The sequence below is a fragment of the Nerophis lumbriciformis genome, linkage group LG23 (genome assembly GCF_033978685.3).
Source record: "Nerophis lumbriciformis linkage group LG23, RoL_Nlum_v2.1, whole genome shotgun sequence".
Taxonomy (NCBI): Eukaryota; Metazoa; Chordata; class Actinopteri; order Syngnathiformes; family Syngnathidae; genus Nerophis; species Nerophis lumbriciformis.
Window position 1 is genome coordinate 33101661 of NC_084570.2, and position 15482 is coordinate 33117142.

The window sequence follows — 15482 nt, forward strand, 5'->3', positions numbered from 1 at the left end:
CTCAGGCCCAGCGAAGCCGACGGCATTTCTGGGTGTTGTTGATAAACGGTTTTCGCCTTGCATAGGAGAGTTTTAACTTGCACTTACAGATGTAGCGACCAACTGTAGTTACTGACAGTGGGTTTCTGAAGTGTTCCTGAGCCCATGTGGTGATATCCTTTACACACTGATGTCGCTTGTTGATGCAGTACAGCCTGAGGGATCGAAGGTCACGGGCTTAGCTGCTTACGTGCAGCAATTTCTCCAGATTCTCTGAACCCTTTGATGATATTACGGAGCGTAGATGGTGAAACGCCTAAATTCCTTGCAATAGCTGGTTGAGAAAGGTTTTTCTTAAACTGTTCAACAATTTGCTCACGCATTTGTTGACAAAGTGGTGACCGTCGCCCCATCCTTGTTTGTGAATGACTGAGCATTTCATGGAATCTACTTTTATACCCAATCATGGCACCCACCTGTTCCCAATTTGCCTGTTCACCTGTGGGATGTTCCAAATAAGTGTTTGATGAGCATTCCTCAACTTTATCAGTATTTATTGCCACCTTTCCCAACTTCTTTGTCACGTGTTGCTGGCATCAAATTCTAAAGTTAATGATTATTTGCAAAAAAAAAATGTTTATCAGTTTGAACATCAATCATGTTGTCTTTGTAGCATATTCAACTGAATATGGGTTGAAAATGATTTGCAAATCATTGTATTCTGTTTATATTTACATCTAACACAATTTCCCAACTCATATGGAAACGGGGTTTATATATATATTACACACACACATATATATCTACATATATATGTACTGTATATACACATATATATACACACACACATATATATATACGTATATATATATATATATATACATACACACATATATGTATATATTACAATATAGTTTTAAGTATCATGAGTGTGTGTGTGCAGGTGAGAGAGATGATTGTTGATCTGACAAAAGACAAAGTTGGTTTAAACCTGCTTTGTACAGCAGAACATGACTACTTCTAGATTTAATTTTTTATTAATGTTTTTGGTGCGTGTACAGATGAATATAAACACTTTTGTTCAATAAAGTGATGGATGGAACTCCTGTCCTCTTTAAAGTGTCTCCACAGATGTGACAATAATTGAACAGTGTTGGTTTATCTTGTCACTGCATTGCAAAATCCTACACAACAAATAATTATGTTTGTTTAAAATGATTTTTATTTTGTGCACGGCATAGATCCGCTGTGCGCACAATTGCTCAAGCGCACCTCAGAGGGAAAATTGTCCCCCACATCTGAGGCCCCTTCCCAAGGTTTTCTTCTCTTTCCCATTTTGGGCATTTGGAGTTTTTCCTTGCCCGGATGTGGGTTCAGATCAGGGCATGTCCTTGTTTGTGCAGCGCTTCAATGCTATAGAAATCAACTTTGATTGAAACAATAATACTGCAGTGTAGCTACAAACCATGAATTGATTAACGTGGACCCCGACTTAAACAAGTTGAAAAACGTATGCTGGTGTTACCATTTAGTGGTCAATTGTACGGAATATGTACTGTACTGTGCAATCTACTAATGAAGGTTTCAATCAATCAATAAAAAAAACTCTGCAAACATTACATTTTGTGGTCGGTTTGATATTATCTCTCAATTAACTACATTGGCATTTAGTAAAAAAAAAAAATGTAAAAAGTGTTTTTGTACTGTAGGTCAATGTCTGCTTACCTGTCTGTAGCTTTTATTATCCACGCAGCTAAATTGTTAACTTTCGTTTATCATTAAATCAATGACGTCATGGATACAGACGACGTTTGAAGTACGTTTGGTTTTAATCCTTTTTGTTTGTGTGGATCTTACATTCTAAACTTAACATATAAAAACTGGGTGATATGTATTTTATTTTATTTTTTTGTGGATCTTACATTCTAAACTTAACATATATAAAAACATATGAATGTGTTCGGTAAAGACGTCAATAAATACTATTTTTAAAGCCCTTAAACAATCATGACAGATATAATTCCCTACAATCGTGGTGACGAACTACACATTTGCAAGTCATTATAATTCAGATTTGACCAAACATTTCAGATTGCTTGGATTTTGTCATGACGCTCGTGTGGCAAAACACTTTAAACACGGTTCTACTTCATACAATATCGCTTTCGTTTGTTGGATTGGGTTTAAAATCAACAAAAAAAAGTGTTACTCACCTAATCAAGGAAGAAAGTTGTGTTTTGGCGTCATGTGAAAATTGTAAAAAAAAAAAAAAAAAGAAAAGAAAAAAGGCTAGTCTGATCTCACCTGGTGTAACTGTCATGCGCCCCCTGGCGGCCTGGCGTGCATCACATCCGCCTGATGGAACTGCCACGTAAACAATGACTAACTAGGTGACAGTTGATGACGTGCACACTAACAATACTTTATATGGGATAGACTTTATTTATCCCACGATGGGGTGATGATGTGGTTGCAGTGAAGATACGAAGAGTCCACAAAAAAAAATGTACGAAAAACAAGAGGGAAATTTTCAAGAACAAACTAGATTAAAGAACACAAAGCTGATTAACCAGCTGCCACTTCAGCAGTGATGGACAAGCTACTTGGAAAATGTAGTAAACTTAACGAAGTTATTCTCCATTAAAAGTAACTAAACTACATGGGAATATATCCCCGGAAAATTTCAAACGGCATTCATATTTATCAATGTTCATGTACCAGAGTGTACGGATGGACCCAACAAGGAGCCTTTACTATTAACTCTGTCGTTTAGCTGGGGACCCCTACAAATACCTCTAGGGGTCCCTCTATGTATGTACTCTATGTACAGTCCTGGTCAAAAGTGGACATATACTTGTAAAGAACATAATGTCATGTCTGTCTTGAGTTTCCAATCATTTCTACAACTCTTTTGTTTTTTTGTGATAGTGATTGGAGCACATACTTGTTGGTCACAAAAAACATTCATGAAGTTTGCTTCTTTGATGAATTTATTATGAGTCTACTGAAAATGTGAGCAAATCTGCTGGGTCAAACATACAGCAATGTTAATATTTGCTTACATGTCCCTTGGCAAGTTTCACTGCAATAAGGCGCTTTTGGTAGCCATCCACAAGCTTCTGCTTGAATTTTAAACCACTCCTCTTGACAAAATTGGTGCAGTTCCACTAAATGTGTTGGTTTTCTGACATGGACTTGTTTCTTCAGCATTGTCCACATGTTTAAGTCAGGACTTTGGGAAGGCCATTCTAAAGCCTTCATTCTAGCCTGATTTAGCCATTCCTTTACCACTTTTGACGTGTGTTTGGGGTCATTGTCCTGTTGAAACACCCAACTGCGCCCAAGACCCAACCTCCGGGCTGATGATTTTAGCTTGTCCTGAAGAATTTGGAGGTAATCCTCCTTTTTCATCGTCCCATTTAAAGCACCTGTTCCATTGGCAGCAAAACAGGCCCAGAGCATAATACTACCACCACCGTGCTTGACGGTAGGCCTTGTGTTCCTGGGATTAAAGGCCTCACCTTTTCTCCTCCAGACATATTGCTGGGTATTGTGGCCAAACAGCTCAATTTTTGTTTCATCTGACATCACATGGACAAAGATAAGACCTTCTGGAGGAAAAATAGCACTAAATAATAGCGGTGTAAAAAAATGTTTGATTTTCGAATGAATCGTGATTCTTATCTGTAACGATTCTTAATCAATATAAAAAACACAAAAATCGATTTAAAAAAAAGAAAACATCTTTTTACCTCCAAAATCTGTCCCAGAATTGTATTGAACAAAACCAGTTTTCTTTTAAGTAATATAAAAATGTTTTTAATCTATTTTATAGAGATATGTAGTTAATCATAGATCTGGCATCCAATGTTATTTAAAAAAAGTATAGAGATTTTGAAAAAAAAAAATCAATTCTGAATGGAATCGTGTGGTGGCCAAAGATTCACAGCCCTACTAGTTAAAACATATAGTGTACTTACAATTGTACTACACATGGACAAACAACAACACACCTTTTCAACACCCACATAGGCTCCAGGTGGTCCACACCATCGTCTGCAGGGCACAAAGACAGGGACTCCGTCTTCGACTGCCCCTAGCCAATGAGTGTTGATAACACCAGGGGGACCAAAATGTCCGTCACATGCTCATTCAACTCCGTAAAGCTTGTCAAACCTCAATGCTCAACACTCACTCCGCAGCCCCTTCTCTTTTGGTCTCTTCACGCAGACTCTGGTGTGGCAGAGAGCCAGCAGCTGGTCTCCGGTGCAAAACTTCCCCGGAGGTGGATCCAAGAGTTCACAACAAAAAAAAAAGTGCCGAAAAGGTCCGAACCAGAAGGCAGAAACCACATGAAAACGAGGGAAACATTTAACACACAGGTGTCAAAGTCAAGGCACGGGGGCCAGATCTGGCCCGCCATATCATTTTATCTGGCCCGCAAACACCTGGAAATGATATGTGTCAATAAAGTACTTCATATTTTCTCACTAAATGTCATTGATTTTTTTCATTTTGACAGAAAAAATATGTGTACTGCTTGAAATTGCATACCTTTTAAACTTTAATAGTATCCAATATTGCAACAAATATTACAGTATATTATCATATTTTCCAAACATGTTTTCATCTAAATAAAAATACTTAACTTTACAGCAAACTACCCATCAAATTAATAAAAATGACAATACATTTTACGTTGTTCTTTACAGAATTTTACTGTAAATTGAAAAAAAAAATGCTACCGTTTTTTGAGTTAAAATTGTGTTGACTGAGCTGCCAGTTTTTGACTGTAAAATCTAGGGTTGTTGTTTTTAACGTTGTATTACTGTAAATGGAAAGACGGTACATTTGTTTTCACGGTATAAAAACTGGCAGCTAAGTTGCCAGAATAAAAAAAGAACTTGTACTGTTTTTCCATGAACAATATATCATGTTGTAAAAACCAATGTCAATTTAACACAAAAATTCTGGCAACTAAGCTGCCAGATTTTCACATAAAACCCTCCCAAAAAACAGTCGTACTGTTTTTCCATTGACCTTAAAATGATTGTAAAAAAAATAAAAACATTTTACAGTAAAAAAATTTAAATGTAAAGTTTCTACTGTAAAATGGAAACAATTTATATAACTAATAATGAAATCCAGAGGCAAATTCATACATTATTCACAGTTACAAGCGGCCCTCTGATGGCAGCCATAACTGTGATGTGGCCCTCAATGACAACCACTTTGACATCCCTGCTCAAACACAAAAGGAGGACACACGAGAGCTCTTGCAACCAGCAGCCACTACAGTGGTGCCATCTTGGAAAAAATGAGCGGCTTTATTAGATTTTTTTTTTTTAATGCATCCAAATTGTATGCACAAACAAATATCTGCAAAGTAGTCAATGTTTCTCAGTTTGTGGCATGCAAATTATGCAAAAATAAATATATCATTAAAGAAAGAACATTGGTGATTAGTTTGTGTAAAAGCAAGTCCTTGTTCACAGTGTACTAAAGTTGGAAGTGCAGGAGAAGGAAGACATAGAATGTAATAACAGCCCAGCATTGTGTTATTTCTACTAGAACTCTTACAGCTGTTGTCCTGCATCCTGACCAGAAATGATTGACATCATTCCTTCACTAGCAGGACATTCATGGTCCAAGGAAGTAATCAGTCACATGGAGTACAGTAGTAGAGGCAGACACATAAATAAACACAATCATGACATAGTTGCAGCTTTAAAAGCCTTTGGAACACACACTGGACTAGAAGGTTACAACAGGAAGTGGTCCCTTCACGTAAAATAAGCAACAGTCCTTACAGATTTGGAATTTGCAGCATTTAATAACTCGAGCTGATTTGACTCATATAAATGTATATAAATACTATACTTTGCTCCAAGTTTGCTGTGCAACAACAACAACGAATAAAGGCAAAATGTGATTGATTGTCATTAACATGAGACTGGTTGTAGGACGTGTGGTGTTTGGACATCAACATTATTTCCCTGAGCGGGACAATAAAGTACAGTGCAGGTCAAAGGTTTGGACACACCCTCTCATGCACAACACCTCATTGATAAAGCAAAACATTCCACTAATCGACCCTGATAAGGCACACCTGTGAAGTGACAACCATTTCCTCTTGAAGCTCATCCAGAGAATACCAAGAGTGTTAAAAGCAGTAATCAGACCAAAGGGTGGCTATTTTGAAGAAATTGGAATATAGAACATGTTTTCAGTTATTTCACTATTTTAACTCCACGTGTTCATTCATAGTTTTCATGTCATGAAAATAAAGAACACGAGAAGAAGGTGTGTCCAAACTTTTGGCCAGTATGAATGTAAGCACTAAATATCTACAGTATTTCCTGGACGAGAAGTTTACCCGAGCTTTGAACCCTGCGGCTTATACAAAGGTGCGGCTAATCTATGGATTTTTCTTGGCTGACAGCTATATGACGGAAGGGATAAAGCAGAGAAATCAAACAATGCACTGAAATAAACAAAGGAAGAAGAATACTGATTAACATCTTTAACCTTATTAAAAAAGTAGAAAATGTTACTCATCTCATAAAGGATGATAAATACAGTATTTTCCGGAGTATGGAGCGCACCGGAATGTAAGCCACACCCACTACACTTGTAGTGAGAAATAGTATTTGTCCATATATTAGTCGCACCGCAGATATATACACTGTAAAATGAATATTTACACAGAAATATTCTGTAAATATTCTTTTACACACCTTAATTGTTTCCAAACGGTGACTGCAACACGGCAGTAAAACGGCTGATCAGACAAAACAGAAGTCATGGTCATGGCCCCACTAGCTGCGCAAGCTAGCTTTCCAATCAGCTAAACAGACTCAATAACTCCACGCTGACGTTTTGGTGAATTTACTGAGGAATTTGTGAAACTCAAACAATACAAAACGTATGTAAGTTAATAACACTCACACAGACACTCGTAAATGTGTTAGCATGTTAACCAATGCTAACGACGCTAGCATCATTACATAACGATAGTACGTATACATATGCATGAAAACACTCCTACAGACCTCACACCTGGGATGGTTTAGTAACTTTGAATTGTTTTAGTTATATTGTACAACTTACAAATGTTGCTTGGAGTGATGAATGAAGAATCCATATGAGTGGCAAAGCTATGAATGGCTAGAAAACTGAACAGCACTTCCACTTCCGGTTGAAAGGAGTAAATGGAAAAACACTGCAGCACCTAAAAGCGAATTGTCCAATAATAACGATAAAAACCTTCTGAGAGTGTATTTGCTTGGTTTTTGTTTTTAAACTTTTTGTATTATGGCCGTCAGCAAAAAAAAAAAAAAAACATAAATCAGCCGCACTGTTTTATAGGCCGCAGAATTCAAAGTGTAGAGAAAAAAAGTAGCGGCTAATAGTTAAGAACTGACGGTACATCAACGGCTTTTTATTTGATCAGCCGTTTTACTGCCCTGTTACGAACACCGTTTAGGTATGCAAATAAACATTTACTAAATATTTCACAACGTACTGGTATTTATCTGCAGTTTATATATAGAAAACAATGTTTTCTTCTAAAATATAGTGGGTGTGGCTAAGAGTCTGCAAAATATGGTATGTAATCAATGCATTTATCAGTGAATATGTAATATATATATGAATATTACTGTGTCATATGTATGTAATCAGTGTATATGTTATATATAATATTACTTACTGTGTCATATGTATGTCATCAGCACATTTATCAGTGAATATGTTAAATATATATATGAATATTACTGTGTCATATGTATGTAATCAGTGCATTTATCAGTGAATGTTATATATGAATATTACTTACTGTGTCATATGTATGTAATCACACTGAATATATATACATATATATATATATATATATATATATATATATATACATATGTATAAATATTACTGAGTCATATGTATGTAATCACAGTGAATATGTAATATATATACAGTATATAAATACTACTTACTGTGTCTAATGTATGTAATCACAGTGAATATGTAATATATATAAATATTACTTACTGTGTCTAATGTATGTAATCACAGTGAATATGTAATATATATTACTTACTGTGTCAGCTGCTACAGGCGTCAATCAAAGGCAGCACTGCATGCTGGGAAAATGTGTTCTGCTATAAATATTAAGGCCGACAAAGGTAAGGTAAGATAAGGGAAGTCTAGAGGAGTGTGTCAAGGTCCAGGTGTGTCAGAGGCTCCCTCCAGAAGGAGAAACTGCTGAACTCAGGACAGAGGAAAGCAGAAGGTCCGCTGCCGTCAAGCGCGGGGAAGAAATGCTCCACCAATTCACCCAGGTGACAATACCTGCATAAAAAGATGTATAAAAAAAGGTTCACGTTTATAAGTGTGTCCTGGTCTTTAATACTCATGAAAACCTACGAGGACTTGTTGGTTTTGGTCTTCTCCTGGATCATCTCTCCTTTGGGATTGACAGTAAAAATCCTGGTGTCAGGCACGCCCACCTTTGTGTAGGCGTACGCATCCTGCAGGGACCACAGGTTACAGAGTCAAACATCCTACCTCCACCCACGCTCCGCACTAAACATCTCACTTGCTAGCATTAGCTAGTGATTACACAATAGTGTTTTGCAAGCATAGGTCCGATATAAAGTGTGTGTGAAGGACAGTGCTGAGAGGAAGAAGTGGGAGATCATTGGACTAGAACTATCTGTGCTCTGGACCTCTGGCTACTGCCGTACTTTTACCTGGAAATGATATGTGTCAATAAAGTACTTCATATTTTCTCACTAAATGTCGTTGATAGTTTTAATTTTGACAAAAAAAAATGTGTACTGCTTGAAATTGCATACCTTTTAAACTTGAATAGTATCCATTATTGCAACAAATATTACAGTATATCATCATACTTTAAAAACATGTTTTTGTCTAAATAAAAATACTTAACTTTACAGCAAACTACCCATCAAATTTAAAAAAATGACAATACATTTTACGTTGTTCTTTACAGCATATTACTGTAAATTGAAAAAAAATACTACTGTTTTTTGCGTTAAAATTGTGTTGACTGAGCTGCCAGTTTTTGACTGTAAAATCTAGGGTTGTTGTTTTTAACGGTGTATTACTGTAAATGGAAAGACGCTACATTTGTTTTTACGGTCTAAAATCTGGCAGCTAAGTTGTCAGAATAAAATAAGAACTTGTACTGTTTTTCCATTAACAAAATCATGTTGTAAAAACCAATGTCAATTTAACGCAAGAATTCTGGCAACTAAGCTGCCAGATTTTTCTGTAAAAAAATCCCCCCAAAAACAGTGGTACTGTTTTTATATTTACCGTAAAATGTTGTAAAAAAACAAAACAAAAAAAAAAAACACTATTTTGTCGTTGTGGCTTGTGCAGCCCTTTGAGACACTCGTGATCTTGGGCTATATACGTAAACATTGATTGATTGATTTTACAGTAAAATGTTGTAAATGTAAAGTTATACTGTAAAATAGACAGTCTACTTAAAACAATGTATATAATTAATAAAGAAATCCAGAGGAAAATTCATACATTATTCACAGTTACAAGCGGCCCTCTGATGGCAGCCATAACTGTGATGTGGCCCTCAATGAAAACCACTTTGACATCCCTGCTGTAGTGTATTTTAATGTTGGTCATCCAGGTGGTACTTGGAGAGCCAAGTGTTTTTCAGAGGTTTGAGAACCACTGGTGTGGGCCATTTTGGAGCGAAGGAACCAACAATTTCAACACTGACTTGATACAATTTCATTCATGGAAGAAAGCAAAAACACCCACTGACTACAAACAGTGTTGGAGGGGAGAGAAAGAAACTATAAAACCACAACATGGGATTTAGCCTTTAATATTTCTAAGAGGCCATAATATAATAGAACATTTATACAATAATTATAACATTTTATTTCTTTATTTAAAAATGATATATACATATATATATATAATTTAGTATTTTATAAAAAAAAAAAATGTACCCCTTAAATAATTGCTTTACCCTTAATACAGTAGATAGACTGAACCAGTGTTTAACCATAGGGTCGGGGCCCATTGTTGGGCCACGAGGGTCCCCTAGAGCAGTGTTTGTCAACCACTGTGCCACGGCACACTAGTGTGTCGTGAGATACAGTCTGGTGTGCCTGAAATAACTTAATCTGCATTTAGAAATCGATGGAAAAATTAGAGCCATTAAATATGTGAACGCTTTATTATCTGATTAGTCGACTAATCGTTAAGATAGTCGTTGGAGCCTATCTATATCATTTATTTATAAAAAAAAATTGGCAATGGTAAATCAAATAATGCCAATGATGATGTTGATTAATTATTTAAAGTTTTAGATGAATTATGATTGACTATACTTGTTTTCAGCTGCTCACGGTCCTCCTCCTGGTGGGAGTTTCCTCCTCCTATGATGAAGGAGAGAGGACAGCTGGGAGCTCCTTTTGTCTGTCTTTCATGTTGAAGGAGTGAGGAGTGAGACACTTTATCTACCGCTAAAGAAGTCTTGTTTTGATTATTCTGAAGCCAACCACAGAGAACATTTTTGTTTGTGAAAATAAACTATGATCATTTGGAATCTAGAAATATCTCCGCAAGTGCTTATTAAGGAATTTAGTGAGTCATAGACCTCCTCCTCAGAGGACTACTCTGCTATCTTTATTTTTTCCAACTTTTTTGAACGCAAGAGTAGCCGTAACAATAGTCGTTGACTAATCGACTATCAAAATAGTCAACTAATCGTTAAGATAATCGTTGACTAATCGCCTATCAAAATAGTCAACTAATAATAAAGATAGTCGTTGACTAATCGACTATCAAAATAGTCAACTAATCGTTAAGATAATCATTGACTAATCGCCTATCAAAATAGTCAACTAATAATAAAGATAGTCGTTGACTAATCGACTATCAAAATAGTCGACTAATCGTTAAGATAGTCGTTGACTAATCGTTAAGATAGTCGTTGACTAATCGACTATCAAAATAGTCGACTAACCGTTAAGATAGTCGTTGACTAATCGACTATCAAAATAGTTGACTAATCATAAAGATAGTCGTTGACTAATCGACTATCAAAATAGTCGACTAATCGTTGATAGTCGTTGACTAATCGACTATCAAAATAGTCGACTAATCGTTGATAGTCTTTGACTAATCGACTATCAAAATAGTCGACTAATGGTTAAGATAGTCGTTGACTAATCGACTATCAAAATAGTCAACTAATCATAAAGATAGTCGTTGACTAATCGATTATGAAAATAGTCGACTAATCGTTAAGATAGTCGTTGACTAATCGACTATGAAAATAGTCAACTAATCATAAAGATAGTCGTTGACTAATCGACTATCAAAATAGTCGACTAATCGTTAAGATAGTCGTTGACTAATCGACTATCAAAAGAGTCGACTAATCATAAAGATAGTCGTTGACTAAACGACTATGAAAATAGTCAACTAATCGTAAAGATAGCCGTTGACTAATCGACTATGAAAACAGTCGAATAATCGTTAAGATAGTCAATGACTAATCATTAAGATAGTCGTTGACTAATCGACTATCAAAATAGTCAACTAATCATAAAGATAGTCGTTGACTAATCGACTATCAAAATAGTCGACTAATTGTTAAGATAGTCGTTGACTAAATCGACTATCAAAATAATGGTTAGTTGCAGTCCTATTCACATACTTGCCAACCCTCCCGGATTTTCCGGGAGACTCCCGAAATTCAGCGCCTCTCCCGAAAACCTCCCGGAACAAATTTTCTCCCGAAAATCTCCCGAAATTCAGGCGGACTCAGGTCCTCCACAATATAAAACAGCGTGCCTGCCCAATCACGTTATAACTATAGAATGATGGAGGGCGAGTTCTTGGTTTCTTATGTGGGTTTATTGTTAGGCAGTTTCATTAACGTCCTCCCAGCGCGGCAACAACACACAACAGCAGCAGTCACTTTTTTGTATACCGTAAAGCAGTTTGTCTGCCGTAAACAGCAATGTTGTGACACTCTTAAACAGGACAATACTGCCATCTAGTGCATTTGATGAAAGCACTTTTGTGCGTGCCACACATCAATGCTCAGAGAGGGTGTTCAGCATCGTTCGAAAAATAGTGACAGAGAATAGAACAAGGATGGACAATTCAACCCTTAACTCAACAATGAGTAGATGAGTGCTATGTGTGTGTATACGTGTAAATAAATGAACACTGAAATTCAAGTATTTATTATATATATATATATATATATATAATAAAATATATATATATATATATATATATATATATATACACACATATATAATAATATATATATATATATATATATATATATATATATATATAGCTAGATATCACTGAACGTCAAGTATTTCATATATATATATATATATATATATATATATATATATATATATATATATATATATATATATATATATATATATATATATATATATATATATGAAATACTTTACTTGGTGAATTCTAGCTGTAAATATACTCCTCCCCTTTTAGCCACGCCCGGACAACGCCCCCGTCCCACCCCGACCACGCCCACCCCCACCCCCTCCCCCCACCTCCCGAAATCGGAGGTCTCAAGGTTGGCAAGTATGCCTATTCAATATAGTCATTACTGCCACAAGTGGTGTAAAAATGTATTACAACCGAGTACTGTTGCGACCCAAACGGACCACAGCTGAAAAATAGATATTTTGGGGCATTTTTATGGGGAATTTGCGTCCCAACAATGTTTAAGAAAGACTGGACTAAACAATCTACAAATGTAGCCTTTAAAGTCCTCATTTCCTGCAAAAACCAAGTAAGATGATCCCTACTAAAAAAAATAATGACATTTGTGACAGTAGTGGAGCTTTAGAAAAGCCATGATTGTGAGAGATATTAGTGGGTAAAGAGCAGTGACGTGCAGTCAGGGGAGGCAGGTGAGGCGGGGCCTCACATGCCATCATGGAAAGAAAAAAATGTAAAAAGAAAAGAAAATAATTAAATTGTTATATGTATCCAGTGATTATACTATGAAGTTATTTTCTATTTAACTTAATCAGTTTTAGATTATTTTTATTCAAAATCGCTGAATTTCCACATTTGCCGTTCAAATATTGAGAAGAGACTTGTGGTGAGTCACCAGCCAGTTGAGGCACGTCACTGAGTTGAGCCTCACCATGGATTGCGCAATGACTCGGCTAACTGCTGGCCTGCTGTGCAGTGAGACAGTATTGCTATATGAATTATATTATACATTTCCATAGTTTAGTTAGCTGAGGTATATAATGTACAGTGTATTTTGTCAACAACTGTATGTGTGTAACGTATTTCTTGTGCTGAGCAATCATAAAACGGCTGCAAAAGACGCACTGGGTGAGGCTCGCAGTAATCCCGCCTCCTGGTGGTAGAGGGCGCTAGTGATCCCAGAGATCATTCATGCAACTACTCGGCTGCAGAAGAAGTGACAACAAGCAGCAACAGTTAGCAGCGATCGTTTATTTTTTCCTCTTGCCTGGACTATTAACATGGAGGATTACATATCTAAAATAAAACAGTTTTCTAAACTGGACTTTTAATCGAAGCAGGAGGTAATAATTAAAGGATCATCTCCATAGAGACAGAGATACTTTTAAAACTGAAGAAAGATAAGGAAGACTTCTATAAACAAGTTATCGATGCTTTTGTTCAGAAGGAGCGGCGCATGGACTCCATTTATAAGTAAAGGTAAGACCATAATAAGTTTTTTTTATTAAATGTGCTTTTTTGTGTGCTACAGTTTGTATGTGTAAAGTAAAAGTTAAGTTAAAGTACCAATGATTGTCACACACACACACTAGGTGTGGTGAAATTTGTCCTCTGCATTTGACCCATCCCCTTGCTCACCCCCAGGGAGGTGAGGGGAGCAGTGGGCAGCAGCGGCGCCGCGCCCGGGAATCATTTTTGGTGATTTAACCCCCAATTCTAACCATTGATGCTGAGTGCCAAGCAGGGAATAATGCTGGTATGAGCTTTTAAACATAACCCGTTAACTGCTGCCAATCAAATGGTGAATAAGATACTCTTTAGGGTTCATATGTTTATAAATCTGACTGTGATGAAGTCAGTGCCTCACCAGCCATGAACCTCCCCGCACGTCACTGGTAAAGAGTGGGTACTGTAAGTTTTGTACATACATTGGTTCTGTTGCCAAAGGCAGCGTAGAAGGGTTGTCTCTTCGGGTTGAACAAGTCCCTGATGTCACCCAGACAGGCAATTTTAAACACCTCTGGCTTCTTCTCAATCACCTCCCTGCACAGGTCACAACATAAATAACAGTTCAACCCTTGAAGGGTCTGATGGAATGAGATTGGAATGTAGGAGTTCATTAGAGTGGTACTGATGGTACCTGTGGAGTGCTGAAAACAGACTGCTGGGTGCAAGCAGCACCGGACCCTTAGGGAGAACAGTGCCTTTGTCGTTGACCCACTGCAGGTAGTCCTTGGTGATGGCGGCCATGCCTATAGCACGGGCCGAACAATACAGGAACTTGTAGCCATTTCTGGAGAGAGAGAGACAGGTTTGTACTCAATGAAAAGTTGATATAATCTTGCTGTTGTTTCCAAAAGTGCACGTCACCTACTGGTGAATTTTGTGGTAGAGTTTGGCAATGCCTTTGTGTGTCCAGTCTTTGCCAAACTGAGGCAGGATGTGACCCAGAGCATCAGACCTGCAGGGCAAACCAAGATAGGGAGTTCATACAGTACATGTGCGTACAAGCAGTCAGAACACACATTTGGTAAGGCAACTGTAGGGTGGTCTCCATATTAACATTTTGTTACCGGTACCAAAATATATTTTGATGCTTTTCTAAATAAAGGGGACCAGGAAAAATGGCATTATTGTCTTTATTTGAACAAAAAATCTTAGAGTACATTGAACACATGTTTATTAATGCAATTTAGTCCTTAAATAAAATAGTGAACATACTAGACAACTTGTCTTTTAGTAGTAAGTAAACAAACAAAGACTCCTAAATAGTCTGCTGACGTATGCAGTAACATATTGGGTCATTTATATACCTATTATTTTGTCAACATTATAAAAGACAAACTGTAAAAATTGATTATAATCTACTTGTTCATTTACTGTTAATATCTGCTTATTTTCTGTTTTAACATGTTCTATCTACACTTCTGTTAAAATGTAATAATCACTTTTTCTTCCCTTCTTTGATACTTTACATTAGTTTCGGATGATACTACACATTTAGGTATCGATCCGATATCAAGTAGTTACAGGATCATACATTGGTCATATTCAAAGTCCTCATGTGTCCAGGGACGTATTTACTGACTTTATAAACACAATATGAATTTAACAAAAAAAAGAAAAAACATTTTGTGACAGTAAAAAATATCAATGTAATCATAGTAGTATCGACTAGATATGCTCTAGTACTTGGTATCATTACAGTGGATGTCAGGTGTAGATCCACC

General features: G+C 36.6%; 2 protein-coding genes across 5 annotated transcripts in view; both read right to left on the minus strand.

The window, feature by feature from the left end:
• Positions 1–2295, minus strand: part of trim107 (tripartite motif containing 107) — an 8521-nt gene extending 6226 nt beyond the window's left edge. Inside the window, exon 1 of the mRNA XM_061984702.2 lies at positions 2193–2295. The gene's annotated coding sequence lies outside the window, so the exon portion shown is untranslated. The remainder of the gene's footprint in view (positions 1–2192) is intronic.
• A 4960-nt stretch (positions 2296–7255) lies between these two features.
• LOC133622215 (phosphatidate phosphatase LPIN3) overlaps positions 7256–15482 on the minus strand; it is a 54514-nt gene continuing 46287 nt past the window's right edge. For all 4 annotated transcript variants that reach the window (XM_061984696.1, XM_061984697.1, XM_061984698.1 and 1 more), the window contains 5 exons: positions 14627–14713; positions 14393–14545; positions 14181–14295; positions 8401–8504; positions 7256–8325 (listed from right to left, as the gene is read on the minus strand). In XM_061984696.1, the coding sequence (XP_061840680.1) occupies positions 8181–8325; positions 8401–8504; positions 14181–14295; positions 14393–14545; positions 14627–14713 (604 nt within the window). In that variant the 3' untranslated portion in view covers positions 7256–8180. The remainder of the gene's footprint in view (positions 8326–8400; positions 8505–14180; positions 14296–14392; positions 14546–14626; positions 14714–15482) is intronic.